This window comes from Neodothiora populina (assembly GCF_041146345.1).
Source record: "Neodothiora populina strain CPC 39397 chromosome Unknown canker_contig_12, whole genome shotgun sequence".
Classification (NCBI taxonomy): Eukaryota; Fungi; Ascomycota; class Dothideomycetes; order Dothideales; family Dothioraceae; genus Neodothiora; species Neodothiora populina.
The window spans coordinates 1,299,221-1,311,995 of record NW_027191404.1 but is presented as its reverse complement, the minus strand read 5'-3'; the positions used below and the strand labels follow the sequence as shown (position 1 = coordinate 1,311,995).

Sequence of the window (12,775 nt, the reverse complement as noted above, 5' to 3'; positions counted from 1 at the left end):
TCCTGAACTGTGATTCAATAATCAATCCGCGAGATCTGCATCTCGAATCTCGAATCATTGAAGCTTGGACCTGATAAAGTCGTCGGGACTTGTTAACGCCGATTGCATCCGCAAAATCTCCAACAAATCCACGGTGGAAGCATTGAAGCATCATCCATTGCCATCGAGAGCTTCTGAGGTTGTGTTGTTCAATTGTTGCCATATCTTTCTTTTCTACTTTAATTCACCTTGCAATCGCTCCTGGCGCGAACGGCGTTTACAGAGTTGCCCATCTTTGACGGTCTGAAGAAGCACATATACGTGAGGGCATAACCCACCGGTTGCACTACAACAATATAATGCCTGCTCTTCGAGCTCGAGCGTCCACGCTCACCACATCGTTCGCCGCACATCGTCCTCGGATACAACTTCGATCATGTCCGGAATGCGCAGGACCGGTCGCTCGCAATGGCGTCCCCGCGACTCTCGGCGCTCGCTATGAGATTGGCCAAAGAAGACACCAGTCGTCGGTGGCAGCGGCGGTGTCAGCAGCCAAGCAGATGTTTGGCAGTGGAGCTCCTCCGCCGGGTCCTTTGGGTATCGATCCGTTGAGAAGTGTTGCTAAGGAACTCAAGTTTCTGACCGGAAACATCAAACAATTGCTGGGATCCGGCCATCCCATGCTCGATACTGTGTCAAAATACTATTCGCAATCCGAAGGCAAATATGTCCGCCCCACACTGGTACTTCTCATGTCGCAGGCAACTGCCTTGACAGCGAAAGCATTGCGCGACGTGCCTTCCTCAACACTGCTCAGTGTGGATGCGCCAATTTCTCCTTCTGCCGTTCTCGCTGACGCCAATCCTTCCTCGCCATTGACCTCACCACCTGTCGGAGAGGATCTAGCGGATGACTCTGTCCTCCCTTCTCAACGTCGACTGGCAGAGATCACCGAGCTTATCCACACCGCTTCCCTACTTCACGACGATGTCATCGATCACTCAGTGTCCCGACGAGGCGCTCCTTCTGCGAATGTCGAATTTGGAAACAAGATGGCAGTACTAGCTGGAGACTTCATGTTGGGTCGTGCATCAGTTGCGCTTGCACGTCTAAGAGATCCCGAGGTTACCGAACTTCTGGCAACCGTCATCGCAAACCTGGTCGAGGGAGAGTTCATGCAACTCAAGAACACAGCAACTGACGAGCGCAACCCGGTGTGGAGCGAGGACACTGTCGAATACTACCTCCAGAAGACCTACCTCAAGTCCGCTTCTCTTATTAGCAAATCTTGCCGCGCTGCTGCTATCCTCGGGGACTGTACCCCGGACGTTGTCGAATCCGCATACCAATATGGCAAGAATCTGGGTCTCGCATTCCAGCTTGTGGATGACATGTTAGATTACACTATCAGCGGTCAAGAGCTGGGTAAACCGGCTGGAGCTGACTTGGAGCTGGGTCTGGCGACTGCACCGTTGCTGTTCGCGTGGAAAGAGAACAAGGAACTCGGCAAGCTCGTCGGAAGACGTTTCGCCGAGGATGGTGATCAACAGAGAGTGAGTATTGCTGCTGAATGAGACTACAGTATATGCTAATGTTTCGCAGGCCCGAGATCTCGTCATCCAGAGCGACGGTATCGAGCAGACTCGCGCAATGGCCCGCGAGTATGTCGATAGAGCCCGACAGGCCATCTCGTCTTTCCCGGACAGTCAAGCTAAATCCGGACTTTTGGAGATGTGCGAAAAGGTCATGAACCGACGAAAGTGAGGACGAAATATTCCATCGTCCAATTGTATCAATATTATTGTATCATTCACATCGCATCTCACTTCGAGGCCCTCACTCAACACACAATCCAACGTTTCTTGGTTTCAAGGCCAAGTCACATCTGGTGCCGATCGATTGACTTGAGATGATATGGAGTCTATCTGATTCGCGACATGGTCTGTGGTAGGGGTCGGCTAAAAGCATCTGGGGGAATCGACTAGGCTTCGTCTTGGCTTCCGGAAACTCCACCTTCATCCATCATGAATGACGGAGACGGGGAAAAATATTGTACCATATAGTACATGAAATGCAAGGTACATGTACCATTGATGAGGGGAAACGGTGATCTATTGCAATGTTACATTGATCGCCAATCCTCTCGAAGGACATAAGTAAGGTGTACAGCCCGCCGCCTGTCGGGTCTTTCTGTTCTATCGAAATGTGAGAGCAGCACAATGTATCGTTCACAAAGACAAAAGCGAGTATGGCCTGGCTTTGCTTGCCTCCTGTGCTCGCTCTTTTGCGCCATCACTTCTGCCCAGTATACCAATTCCTCCTCTTCCTCATCTTCCAACACCACATATATGAACCCGATCCTGAACAAAGTCGGCGCAGACCCGTGGGTCATTCGTCACGGTGACTACTATTACATGACATATACCACGAATGATAACATAACCATCCTGCGAAGTCCGTTCCTCACAGACTGGGACGCAGCGGATGTGAAACTAGCATTCCAGCCTCCCCCAGATATGCCCTATTCGACAGACTTATGGGCTCCAGAACTGCATAACCTCAACGGGAAATGGTACATAATCTTGACCGCAGACCCCAACAACGACACGCCCTCGCCACAGATAGACATGTTCTGCCCCTTTAATTGTCCCGCCGTCTTCCACAGAATGTACGTTCTTGAAGGGTCATCCAGTGACCCCTGGGACTCGGCATACACGCTCAAAGGCCAACTCGACACGTACGACCAATTCGCCATCGACGGGACCTACTTCCAGCACGATACAGGGCTATACCACATCTACTCATGCTGGTACGACGCGTACTCATCCTGGCCCTCTAACCTCTGCATCTCCAAATTCTCCGACCCCTGGACCGTGTCCTCGAACTTCACAGACCGCCAAATCATCAGTGTGCCGGACCAAGCATGGGAGAAGACACCGTATGGCCGCGCCGTCAACGACCGGCTTTCGTCCAACGAAGGACCGCAGCAATTAGTCAACGCAGCCACGGGCCAGAATTTCGTAATCTACAGTGCCGCGCGCTCCGATAATCGGAATTACTGTCTTGGACTACTCGAGCTCGTGGGAGACGATCCTATGACCCCGGCGGATTGGCGCAAGGATACGCGTGGCTGTGTGTTTTACCAGAATCCGCGCGAGGAGGCGTATGGAGTCGGGCATGCGAGTTTTGTCAAGAGTCCGGATGCGACTGAGGATTGGATTGTTTATCATGGTATGAGGGATCCGACGCATGGATGGAGTGCGAGGACGATTAGGACGCAGAGGTTTGGTTGGAATGAGGATGGGAGTCCGAGGTTCCCCAGACCGGGGTATGGTCCTTATGAAGTGCCTTCTGGTCAGCTTTAGGCTGGGCTAAAGAATGATTTGATGATGATGATTATGTATGATGAGGAGCAGGAATCACGAGGCGGGGTTCTAATGATTGGACATGTCTCATTATGGAGTCTTACGTTGATTGAGAAGACTACCGTGACTTTGACCACGACATGACTTATGTGTGGCTGTTCGCAAATTGAATGAATGCCGCACCTCGGCGACATTTAGCCGAAAGACGAGCCAGAAGCTCTTGCTTTGCCCTTATACTATCGATAGATGCCTCCAGTCGAGTGCACGTTACCATAATAATCCGCGACAACCTCATCGTCCTCATCCATCGGGTTCGCCAATTTCGACGGACGAATGACCTTGACATTCCCACCCCAATAACCCTCGACATTCGGCTGCTCCTCGCCGCAAGCAATCACAGCTTGATAAGCTGCCTTCTTCGATTTACGGAACTCTGCGATCTTAGCAATGACATCATGACGTGGTTGCACTGGAGCTTCGTCCTCGTACTGCGGGGGTAAAGCAGGTGAAGGGGCAATGCCAACTTCTAGTCCTGACATGGCGGGAAACGGCACTGATTGTGTGGGTTCGAGACTGGGCATTTCGTCGTCGTACTCGCCGAAGAATGAGAAATCAGTGTCTGCTGCTGCCGCTAGGGCCTCACTATCGTGGTCTTGCGTAACTGACTTGGTGCCGTGATGTCTCCATGTACTGGCGGCGCCTTTGGGTTTCCGTGGTTCGTCGTGAGCCATTTCCAATACTATCTCTTGTAGCGGGAAAAGTGTATTCGCTCGCGTGAGTAGAGCGGTCTGGCTTTGTTTCCTGCCCGGTGGTATTGTATAGTCGAGTTGCGCCTGTAACTGGGCAAGTCTAGTCTCATCGGCACAATCATGGATAAATTCCACCAGACGCTCTCCTATGACTGGAGTGGGAGCGAACGGTGGTACGTCGGTAAGTACCAGATTCGTCAGACGCGGTAAAGCACCTGGGTATAGCTTCGACTCAGTCAGGTGTGTCTTGACTCGAGACATTCTCTCCGATACTACCGACGAGTAAGATCGTTGTCGACCTCTGTGAGGTATAGTGCTGGTGGTACTGGAGACAGTTCTGCTAGGGCCTTCGTCTAGTGGCGAGATCACCGGGGCAGTCGATAGGGGGATAGAGTGATCAGACTCGTATTGTGGAGGATCGAACGGTTCAGGCGCTACTTCGCTACCTCGACGTGCTTTTGCGATGTCGAATGCGTACGAAAGAGGACCGGCGGTCCCATGGCTAGTCACATCCTCGTATCCGGGCGGATCAGCAACTTCTGGTGCTATCTCGCTTTCACGACGTGCACGGTACTCTGCAGTATCTTCTGCCCTGTGGCTCGGGGCCTGCATGCCCGCCAAGACGGTGGGCGTATGAACACTATCTCCAGCAAGTTCAGTCCGTTCTGGTACGTCAGCTGGCAACTCATAGATGGATTCGGCCGGTAACTCAGCGATGCCTCGTGGCAGCACACTTGGTTGATAATCAGGAAGCTCCGCGAGTCCGGACGACATCTCCAGATCGTCGAGCTCTGTCGATGTTGCTTCTGTGACCAATCGATGATCTATTCGGAGGAAAGTGAGTGTACGACCGGCTGACTCAATGAGGACGGAGATTAGCTTCTCTGCTCCCGGGTATGCCAAATTATCCATACTCTCGAGGGCATATCCTTCCAGATCAGGCGCAACAAAGCCGATGTCGAGGACATTGAGCCTTCCTGATTTGATCAGCTCGGACGCGCCTTTGACGGTAATTCGGTTGCTAGAGACAGCAAGATGCGTAATGCCCGTTCCACTTTCCGGGGTATCTTCAATAGCAAGACGATTTACGAATCCTATGGTGAAAGCCTTCCGTATGTAAGCCTCGTACTGCTCGCCTCTATAGATAGCAAACATCTCCGCGCCAAGATAGCGCAGGAGGGAAGGAGATCGATCGCCGAAAGCAGAAAATGTAGACGTATTTTGCGATCTCTGCGGCGAAAAGCAATGCTGGATTAGCGCATGCACGCCACGATCTGTAAGTTGATTATCTCTCATATCTAATGACTTGATCCTCGTAGAGATAGCAGGAGCTAGCACTTCAACGTCTTCGTCTCGCAGAGATATGCCTCGTAACTTCAGCACTTGTAAACCAGTCATCGATCGTAGTTTCTTTAAGACTGCATGGTCGCGGGCAGGAAAAGTGAACGACAGGTCCAAATAGAGCATGAACGGGAATCTATCCAAAGCTTGGCTCAGGCCGATTGCAGTCGTGTTCGCACATCTCGAGGCATCCAGGAGACGTAGCCCAAAAGCCCTCGCAAACTGGTAGCCCTCTCCACCAACAGGTTGAACGCACCTCAGAGCATTGAGAGAGGCATGATCGAAAAATGGAAGTCCCCTAACAATCAGTGATTGTAGATTCGGCAGGCGATGAAGCACTTCTCTCAACCAATCAGCATGCGGACCATAGTAGATCTGAGCATGAGCCGGAGGCATATGCAAAGTATGAGTCAACGACCGGACATGGAGACGAGCCCATAGTAATGTTCGTTGGAATTTCGTCAAAGCAACTATCAATGATCGTAAGCTATACGCAGGTAAACAATACTAGAGACGCCTTCTACGGACCGTAGACTCGGTCATTCTCCGTTCCGAAGTGCGAGGCAGGGTTTCCCCATAGATGAGGTGCAAATACAGTATGCCATTCTTCGCATACTAGTGCAGCTGAGCATAGGTCGTTAGAAGGGAGATACTGCGCAATAAGATCCCACTTCTGAGGTGCGGTAGCCTTCTCGTATGTCGGAGGCGCTGCTTCCATCGTAAGACCGTGAGATTAGAGGTGAAACGACACCTTGAATGATTGCACCTTGCTTCACGCCTCACATTATACAGCACTATACTCAAACGATTCTACTCAAGACATCTTGTGACCTACGAGTCGTAAAATAGCCTTGGATAAGGTATGGTAAGGTGGTCATACTAGCGTTCTTGGCACAGGATCACTATATGTCTTGGCATTCCCAAAGACTTGTCATTATCATGCAGTATACTGAAGCATCGAAAGTTACAGCAATCGTCTAAGCGCTGGAAGAGACAGCGATTGACGTTGCACTCATAGTCTTTCGTAAACCCTTCTCGCCGTCCATGTCCTCGCCGACAGGTGTAGCTTTGACGGTAAATTTGTCAAGCCCGTTCATTTCTTCCTCAGTCTTGTTGTATCTGCTGAATAAGATCCAGAACACACAACCGGCCAAGAAACAAGCGATTGTCAGACCAACATACATCCAAGTAAGTTTTGGATCCACTGCAGTAGGAGTAAGTGCTATCGCCAAGGCAGACCCTCCTGCATTTGTAAGTAGGAACATTGACATGATGAAACTCTTCATCGTGCTTGGAGCCTTGGTGTAGGCATATTCGAGTCCGGTAATGGACGCGAGAATTTCGGACAGACCGATCAGTAAGTAAGCAGGAGTCTGAACGGCAACGTGGACGTTGTTAGGAGCGTAAGTTCCGTCTGGCTGGAGAGCAGCTGGACAAGCAGCAGGACGATCGTAGCAAGGACCAGTAGAGTATATGAGCTTCTGCACACCTGCGGCATAAGCCATCGCAAATGCACCAAAGAAGAAACCCCATGTAATCCTAGTGATTGGTTTGAACTGAATACCAATCTTGCGAAGTCCTGGGTAGACCAGATAATCGCAGATGGGGATAAATATGATGACAGTGATAGGATCGATATTTTGCATGATGTCGTTGGGAATACCATGCAGCTGCATGGTACCGGCCTGCGTGACGAAATTGTTCAACATTTGCTAGTTTTATTGTTAGCTTGAATTCTCATCGTAATGTGCCTCTAGCATACCGAATACACAACCCAGTAAATCGGGTAGAAAGCAAAGACTTTGCAAGCAGTCAAGGCACGTCTGACTTCATCAACAAAGACGCTATCCCAGCTTAACTCGAATTTGCGTCTTGCCCCCAGCTCTTCCTGATACTCCGGCTTCGCCGCATTGAAGTTGCCCTTATTTACGAGAGCAATCCAGATGATCTTGAAGGCCTTCGGAATAATTGACCCTTGCGGTGGCTTCACGACATACTTCTTCTTTCCAATGACAAGCGCTGCGAAGCCAACGAAGAAGAACAGCAGAGGCAGAAGATAGGCGGGCCAAAAGCCAACATTCTTTTCGAGCTCAGTAGTAGCGATACTGGAAAGAGAACCGATGTTGATCGTGGCATAGAAAATCATGTAGATCCTCTGAATAGTAGCAGTTGGATCTACAATCACTCTCTCGCCCGACTTCAGGGTTCTTAGGTAGGGTGCAGTGTTTGTGTATTGCTCCGCAATGAGTGGCGAGACGTTACTCTTTATACCACCAGTACCCAAGCCGATAACGATCATTGCTGTGACAAGGCCACCCAGCGCAGCACCGTTCTCGATCGCTACGGGTAAAGACGTCAGAAACAGGATGAGGTTGCCAATGATGTAAATGATGGAAAAGTGAAAGATGGTCCAGTATTTGCCTAGGTATTGATCGGAGATGACCGCTCCAAGGATAGGGGTGACATAACAGAAGAATTGGAAGAAATCGCTAAGTGCTGTAGATCCGTGCTGACTTAGCCCAATAGCACCAGGAAGACCATTGGGGTCGTGATAGCTATTGGCCATATAATTCTGAAATGGACCCGAAAGGCCATAATAGGTGAACCTTTCGCAGAGCTCGACGACTGCTACGAGATAGGCAGACCAGGGCAGCTTGTCCGCAACTTTGCGTAGAGTCTGTAGCTCCTTTTCGGTTGGTTCATCGCCATCGGGAGTGACTCGATCGTCGTCAGTTGCAATGGATACAGTTCCATCATATTCGACTTCCGTCTTAGAGATAGGATCAACTTCTGCGGCCGCATCTTTGTGGATGTATGATTCCAAGGTCTGCGCCTGTACTCTATTGTGGATAATTAGGGACGAGTCGATGCGTACAGGTAGGAAGGCCTGATACTCACTCTGTCGCTCCACTTGTGTGCTCAGCCATGGTCGCGTTACCGTCGAGATTCAAAGATCTATGAGTAAGATAGCTGGCGAAGACTCATACTTCGAAAAAGTGAAAGGACTCAGAGCTCCTTATACAGTAAGAAAACAATGTGATTCACAGTCCCGACCTCCGAAATCGCAAGCCGATTGTCAGTCATGTTGGGACCATTTTCGCGAAGTGCAACAAGTCTCACTCGAATTGTGGGAGTCATTGAAATGTATGAGGTATTATCAATCAGCCGAGGAGTATAGTCGGCAAGCGTGACCTGCCACGAAGGTAAAAAGGCGAGAGCATCTGTGTAAAGTGTGTTAGACAGGTCACAACTGGCCAATCGTGATGTGCCCTGATCCTCGGTTCGCTGTTGTTGAAATGCACCATCCACCTCAGAAGTAGATGTTACATAAATTTTAGCAGTATGTTCACAGGGCTATACGGCATCAGCAGTCGAGAAGGGGAGATCAGCACTTGTGCTCTCATAGCATTCAGAGATCCGGCGAAAGTCTAGAGCAAAGCATTAGTCGACGAAACGGAGATGGCCGATATGTTGTGATAGTAAGCTTGTACCAGTGCTTTGGCGAGCGTTGTTCGGTTTGTGTCGAAACTCCGAGGGTCTCTCCATAACGGCCCGAGCGTTATCACCTTACGCACAGTCGTTATTTTGTCGGTTCGGGACAATACTCTATCTTTGACTTCACTTCTTTGATGTCCGGCAAGTCGATATTCGCTTTTGCATGGGCTTACAAGCATCGAATGAACCAAGTGTCCTGCAGATCCATCTGCTTGCACGCAGGCACCCCTCATTTGAGCAGGACTACCTGCGAGCAGAAAACTTGGACGACAGTTAGCCCATAGATGTGCGTGATGACAATCTGCGCGGATGATAGCACTCAACTATGCTCGAGTGTTGAAAGACCAATTTTGTTGGGAGATGATCAAGAACGCATGATCTAGAATTTACAAAAGCTATGTACATTATGAACGTTAGTCGTATCTGCGTGGTCCTACAAGAACATGAACGTTGCAGCGAACAGTGCTGCAACGAGGGCCATCAAGCTTTGTGCGCTGGCCGTCTCCTTAGTGGACAATCCAGCAGCAGCTCCAGTGTGGTTTGCCGATCCATTGATTGCAGTAGGGTCAGAACCCAGACCCAGAGGAAGTCCTTGATAACCGAAGGTGAGGTTTTGAGGAATTGACTGGTTGTAGCACTGGCCATTGGCGATATCCAAGTTGGTGAGATCATCGGGGTGTAAGAAGAACATGTACATCGACTGGTTCAGATCCTTGAATCCAGAAGTATCGTAGGGGAATTTATCACCCGGATCGGTGCCGCTGGTGTTTCTCAAGAAAATGCACTGCACTTGTCCAGGAAACTCAGTGGCCATTAGGGGATAATCCTTCATGACATCGCTGTTGCTAGTATCCGCAACGAGGATGAACTTTCGCTCAGGAAATGTCTCGAAGACTTTCTGCAAGAGGAACTTGCGAATCGACAAGGTAGCCGAAACATCACTGAAGTTCAAGGGACGAGTGTCGAAGGATCCACCAGGGTAGTTGGCATAGATGAACTCCATGTAGTTTCTCGTAACTTGCTCGGGGAGCGTAGTCCTATGCGAGGATTAGTGAATATCTCGAAGTGGGTGCCTGAATTGTAGTGACTCACAAGTAGTGGAAATGCATGTGCGGGAGGCTGGCGGACCAGTTGGCATAAATCTCGGGCATGTTCTCCCAAGCAGTGAAAGGGCGTGCAAACGAGTTCAGTAGTCCTTGCGCTGGTTCATAAATCTTGGTAATACGAAGAATATCGTCAATATCGGAAACAACAGTCAGACCAGTGGGAGGGACGAGGTATGCAGTGCCGTTTCCAATGCTGGCGCCCTCGACATAGGTGTTGAGCCTCTGGATGTCCGAAGTTTCGTTACCAGCGATGAGTCCGTTGCTTTTGATGGGAACAAAAGCGTCGAAGTCGCCCTCGAAGGTAGTGTTGTAAGGCAAGGTGACGTCCTGTGTGCCTCCAGGTGTGTTGGTCAAGCCACCACCGCCTCCAGGCTGGCCATCGCCACCCTGGCCTGAAGCGGGTTCGAGATGGATCGTGTTCACTGCGACATTGTCTTGCTGAATGACAAAAATCTCAGCGGTGACATTGCGAGCCTGGTTTGCTTGGTTCTCGGGAAGGTCCGCGATGCTTGTGTTGACAAGGAAGACGTCAGCAAGCTTGTTCAAATCCTCAACAGAGGTGTTTGGCTGCTTGTAAACGTTTCCGTGGAAGCGCACATTCCACCCTGACTCCGTCCAGTTGGCATAAGGGTCAACGTTGAGGACATTGGTAGGCAGAGCAGCCACTTGAGCGTCGTCTATGCCCAGAGAGCTCTTGACAGAGTCGCCCGTGGGAAAACCTGTTGTGCATACTTAGCTCTGGATAGAAGTGTTGAGGCTGACACCTCTACATCTGTGCTCGCAGATGTGGTGGACACAGTCCGAACAGCAACTATGGCTCCAACAGAACGATCAACACGACTTACCTTGGAAGTAATTGGGCACTCCTGAAGCAACCCATGAAGGTAGATCGGATCCAAGACCGGAGAGGATATTGCCGATGTCCGAAGTGACATCGTCCAAGATATTCCGACCTACGACGCGAGATGGATTTCGCTCCACAGGAGAAGGGGTAATTGCGGGATCCCGTGGGGCAACATTGTTGGCACGCGCAGTGGGCGCTGGGGAAGCAGAAGCGAGTAAAGAGAACAGTGAGGCTTCAAGCAATGCTTGACGCGTAATAGAAGGCATAATCGTCGTTGTGACAGGCCGAGCCTTGCCTGGATAAGATACGAGTTGAAATGCTTGCCCTGCGAAAAGAGTCTTGCCAAGTCTGCCAATCCGAATCAAATAACGACCCTAAGATAATATGGAAGTCAAGAGCTACGCCAACACAGCACACAAACGAAACACTCTGTGTGTGTTTTCTTTGTTGACCCTTGATAGTAATGCGATGGTAGGTGGATAGGAGAGGAAGAGAGAGCGATGTTTTAACTCAGGAAAGGAAATGAGTTTCGTGTGAATGATCGACTTCATATGCGACACGGCATGTAAACATGGAAACAGCCACGATCGACGTCATCGCCGAACAGGTCAAGGATTAAGGTGAGTTAGTAGCGGACAAAGGGGCTCCACAACGCCACACGGACTGGTTATCACACAGTACTTTCGAGGACATGTCTGGGAGATACACCGGTGTACGGAGTAACTGTGATCGCATCGCGCTCCGATATACAATCTATATTGGCCTCGACTAGAGACTACAGTCGAATATACATACTGGGCCTTGCTCAGCAGTGAAATCGCGACAGAAGCAGAAAGTCCGTGACTTCCGAGTGCACTAATAACAACCAATTTACACTTTCCAAAGGGGGTTTTCATGGTTTTCCATCAGCCACAGTCAGGGATCGAGTCCGATTGCAACGCCTTGCTAAGCTTTGCCAATCAAGCGCTATCATTGCGCTAAATCCTTGTTTCCATCGGTATAGTATCCAGGTTGTGATGCGTTGTCTATGTATTGTACAGAGTAGGAAGTAGGTACCTACAGTAGTTGGTTTCAGTGCTGTGGTTGCCTAAGTGTAGGACGGCATACGGAAGGCTATCTTTGTGAACTTGAAGCGCATATAAATCAGTGCATTCCTGGGTTTCGATGGTGTTCATGATCCGCAAACTGTTTCGGCGTTCGCGATCCTCAAGTCATCAGCGCCTACACTAACGCGAACTGCGATCAGCGATCTGCCTCCCATGCTTCCGCCACCGACACTGTTTAATCCTGAGCAGCATGCTCATTTGTTGCCCAGGTTTGCTGAAGTTCACATAGCTTGTGTGCAGAGCGATCATACCTTGGCGACCTTCCTTCCTCCATTCAATTCGGATTGTGATAGCACTGATTCCAGAGTCTTGAAGTATTGGGAGGGCAAAGCGACGCAGGCGGCTGCTGGAGACAGGGTCATCATCATGCAAATGATTTCGCCAGAAGGGGGCTTGGCGGATGTTCTCGCGGGCTTTGTCATGTTAGCCATGCCTGGCGCTGAGACAGGACCCTTTAGGGGTTCAGTCGAGAAACTCCTTGTTGATCCTCGATTTCGGAGGATGGGTGTTGCGAAACAGCTTATGCACAAACTCGAGGAAGTTGCTATAGCACAGCGTCGGCACTTGCTTGTGAGTTAAACCCTATTGGACCAGCCTCGCGGTGTCCAGCTAATGCATCTTCCAGGTACTTGACACAGAGGTGGGCAGTCCTGCGGAGGCTGTGTATCCTCGTTTGGGGTATACAGCAGTCGGCACGATTCCGAGGTACGGCATTTCCCCAAAAGACGGAAGACTCGTCGACGAAATCTGGTTCTACAAGGATTTGCGCAGTCATGCATCATGAGTTCGA

At 50.2% G+C, this 12,775-nt stretch overlaps 6 protein-coding genes across 9 annotated transcripts; 3 read left to right on the top strand and 3 right to left on the bottom strand.

Moving 5' to 3' along the window:
* Positions 1 to 338: 338 nt before the first annotated feature.
* On the top strand, positions 339 to 1,743 carry AAFC00_001135 (uncharacterized protein; the record flags this gene model as incomplete). Of its 2 annotated transcripts, none has more annotated exons than XM_069340286.1 (2): positions 339 to 1,532; positions 1,582 to 1,743. In XM_069340286.1, the coding sequence occupies 2 exons, from the start codon at positions 339 to 341 to the stop codon at positions 1,741 to 1,743; spliced, it is 1,356 nt and encodes a 451-aa protein (XP_069203757.1). The 2 variants fall into 2 exon arrangements, with proteins under 2 accessions (XP_069203757.1, XP_069203756.1); XM_069340285.1 differs by having other exon boundaries at positions 540 to 1,532.
* A 455-nt stretch (positions 1,744 to 2,198) lies between these two features.
* Positions 2,199 to 3,344, top strand: AAFC00_001134 (uncharacterized protein; the record flags this gene model as incomplete). 2 transcript variants are annotated; one of them, XM_069340283.1, is made up of 1 exon in its annotated part: positions 2,199 to 3,344. In XM_069340283.1, the coding sequence occupies one exon, from the start codon at positions 2,199 to 2,201 to the stop codon at positions 3,342 to 3,344; it is 1,146 nt and encodes a 381-aa protein (XP_069203754.1). The 2 variants fall into 2 exon arrangements, with proteins under 2 accessions (XP_069203754.1, XP_069203755.1); XM_069340284.1 differs by having other exon boundaries at positions 2,328 to 3,344.
* Positions 3,345 to 3,580: 236 nt separating this feature from the next.
* AAFC00_001133 (uncharacterized protein) lies at positions 3,581 to 6,152 on the bottom strand (the record flags this gene model as incomplete). Its single annotated transcript, XM_069340282.1, has 2 exons — positions 3,581 to 5,904; positions 5,963 to 6,152. 2 exons carry the CDS (start codon positions 6,150 to 6,152, stop codon positions 3,581 to 3,583), a joined length of 2,514 nt encoding a protein of 837 aa, XP_069203753.1.
* Positions 6,153 to 6,411: 259 nt separating this feature from the next.
* AAFC00_001132 (uncharacterized protein) lies at positions 6,412 to 8,361 on the bottom strand (the record flags this gene model as incomplete). Its single annotated transcript, XM_069340281.1, has 3 exons — positions 6,412 to 7,146; positions 7,197 to 8,274; positions 8,333 to 8,361. 3 exons carry the CDS (start codon positions 8,359 to 8,361, stop codon positions 6,412 to 6,414), a joined length of 1,842 nt encoding a protein of 613 aa, XP_069203752.1.
* A 1,001-nt stretch (positions 8,362 to 9,362) lies between these two features.
* Positions 9,363 to 11,145, bottom strand: AAFC00_001131 (uncharacterized protein; the record flags this gene model as incomplete). The annotated part of the gene is made up of 3 exons (XM_069340280.1): positions 9,363 to 9,966; positions 10,022 to 10,754; positions 10,881 to 11,145. 3 exons carry the CDS (start codon positions 11,143 to 11,145, stop codon positions 9,363 to 9,365), a joined length of 1,602 nt encoding a protein of 533 aa, XP_069203751.1.
* A 993-nt stretch (positions 11,146 to 12,138) lies between these two features.
* AAFC00_001130 (uncharacterized protein) lies at positions 12,139 to 12,769 on the top strand (the record flags this gene model as incomplete). Of its 2 annotated transcripts, none has more annotated exons than XM_069347895.1 (2): positions 12,139 to 12,555; positions 12,611 to 12,769. In XM_069347895.1, 2 exons carry the CDS (start codon positions 12,139 to 12,141, stop codon positions 12,767 to 12,769), a joined length of 576 nt encoding a protein of 191 aa, XP_069203750.1. The 2 variants fall into 2 exon arrangements, with proteins under 2 accessions (XP_069203750.1, XP_069203749.1); XM_069340279.1 differs by having other exon boundaries at positions 12,487 to 12,555.
* Positions 12,770 to 12,775: the final 6 nt, after the last annotated feature.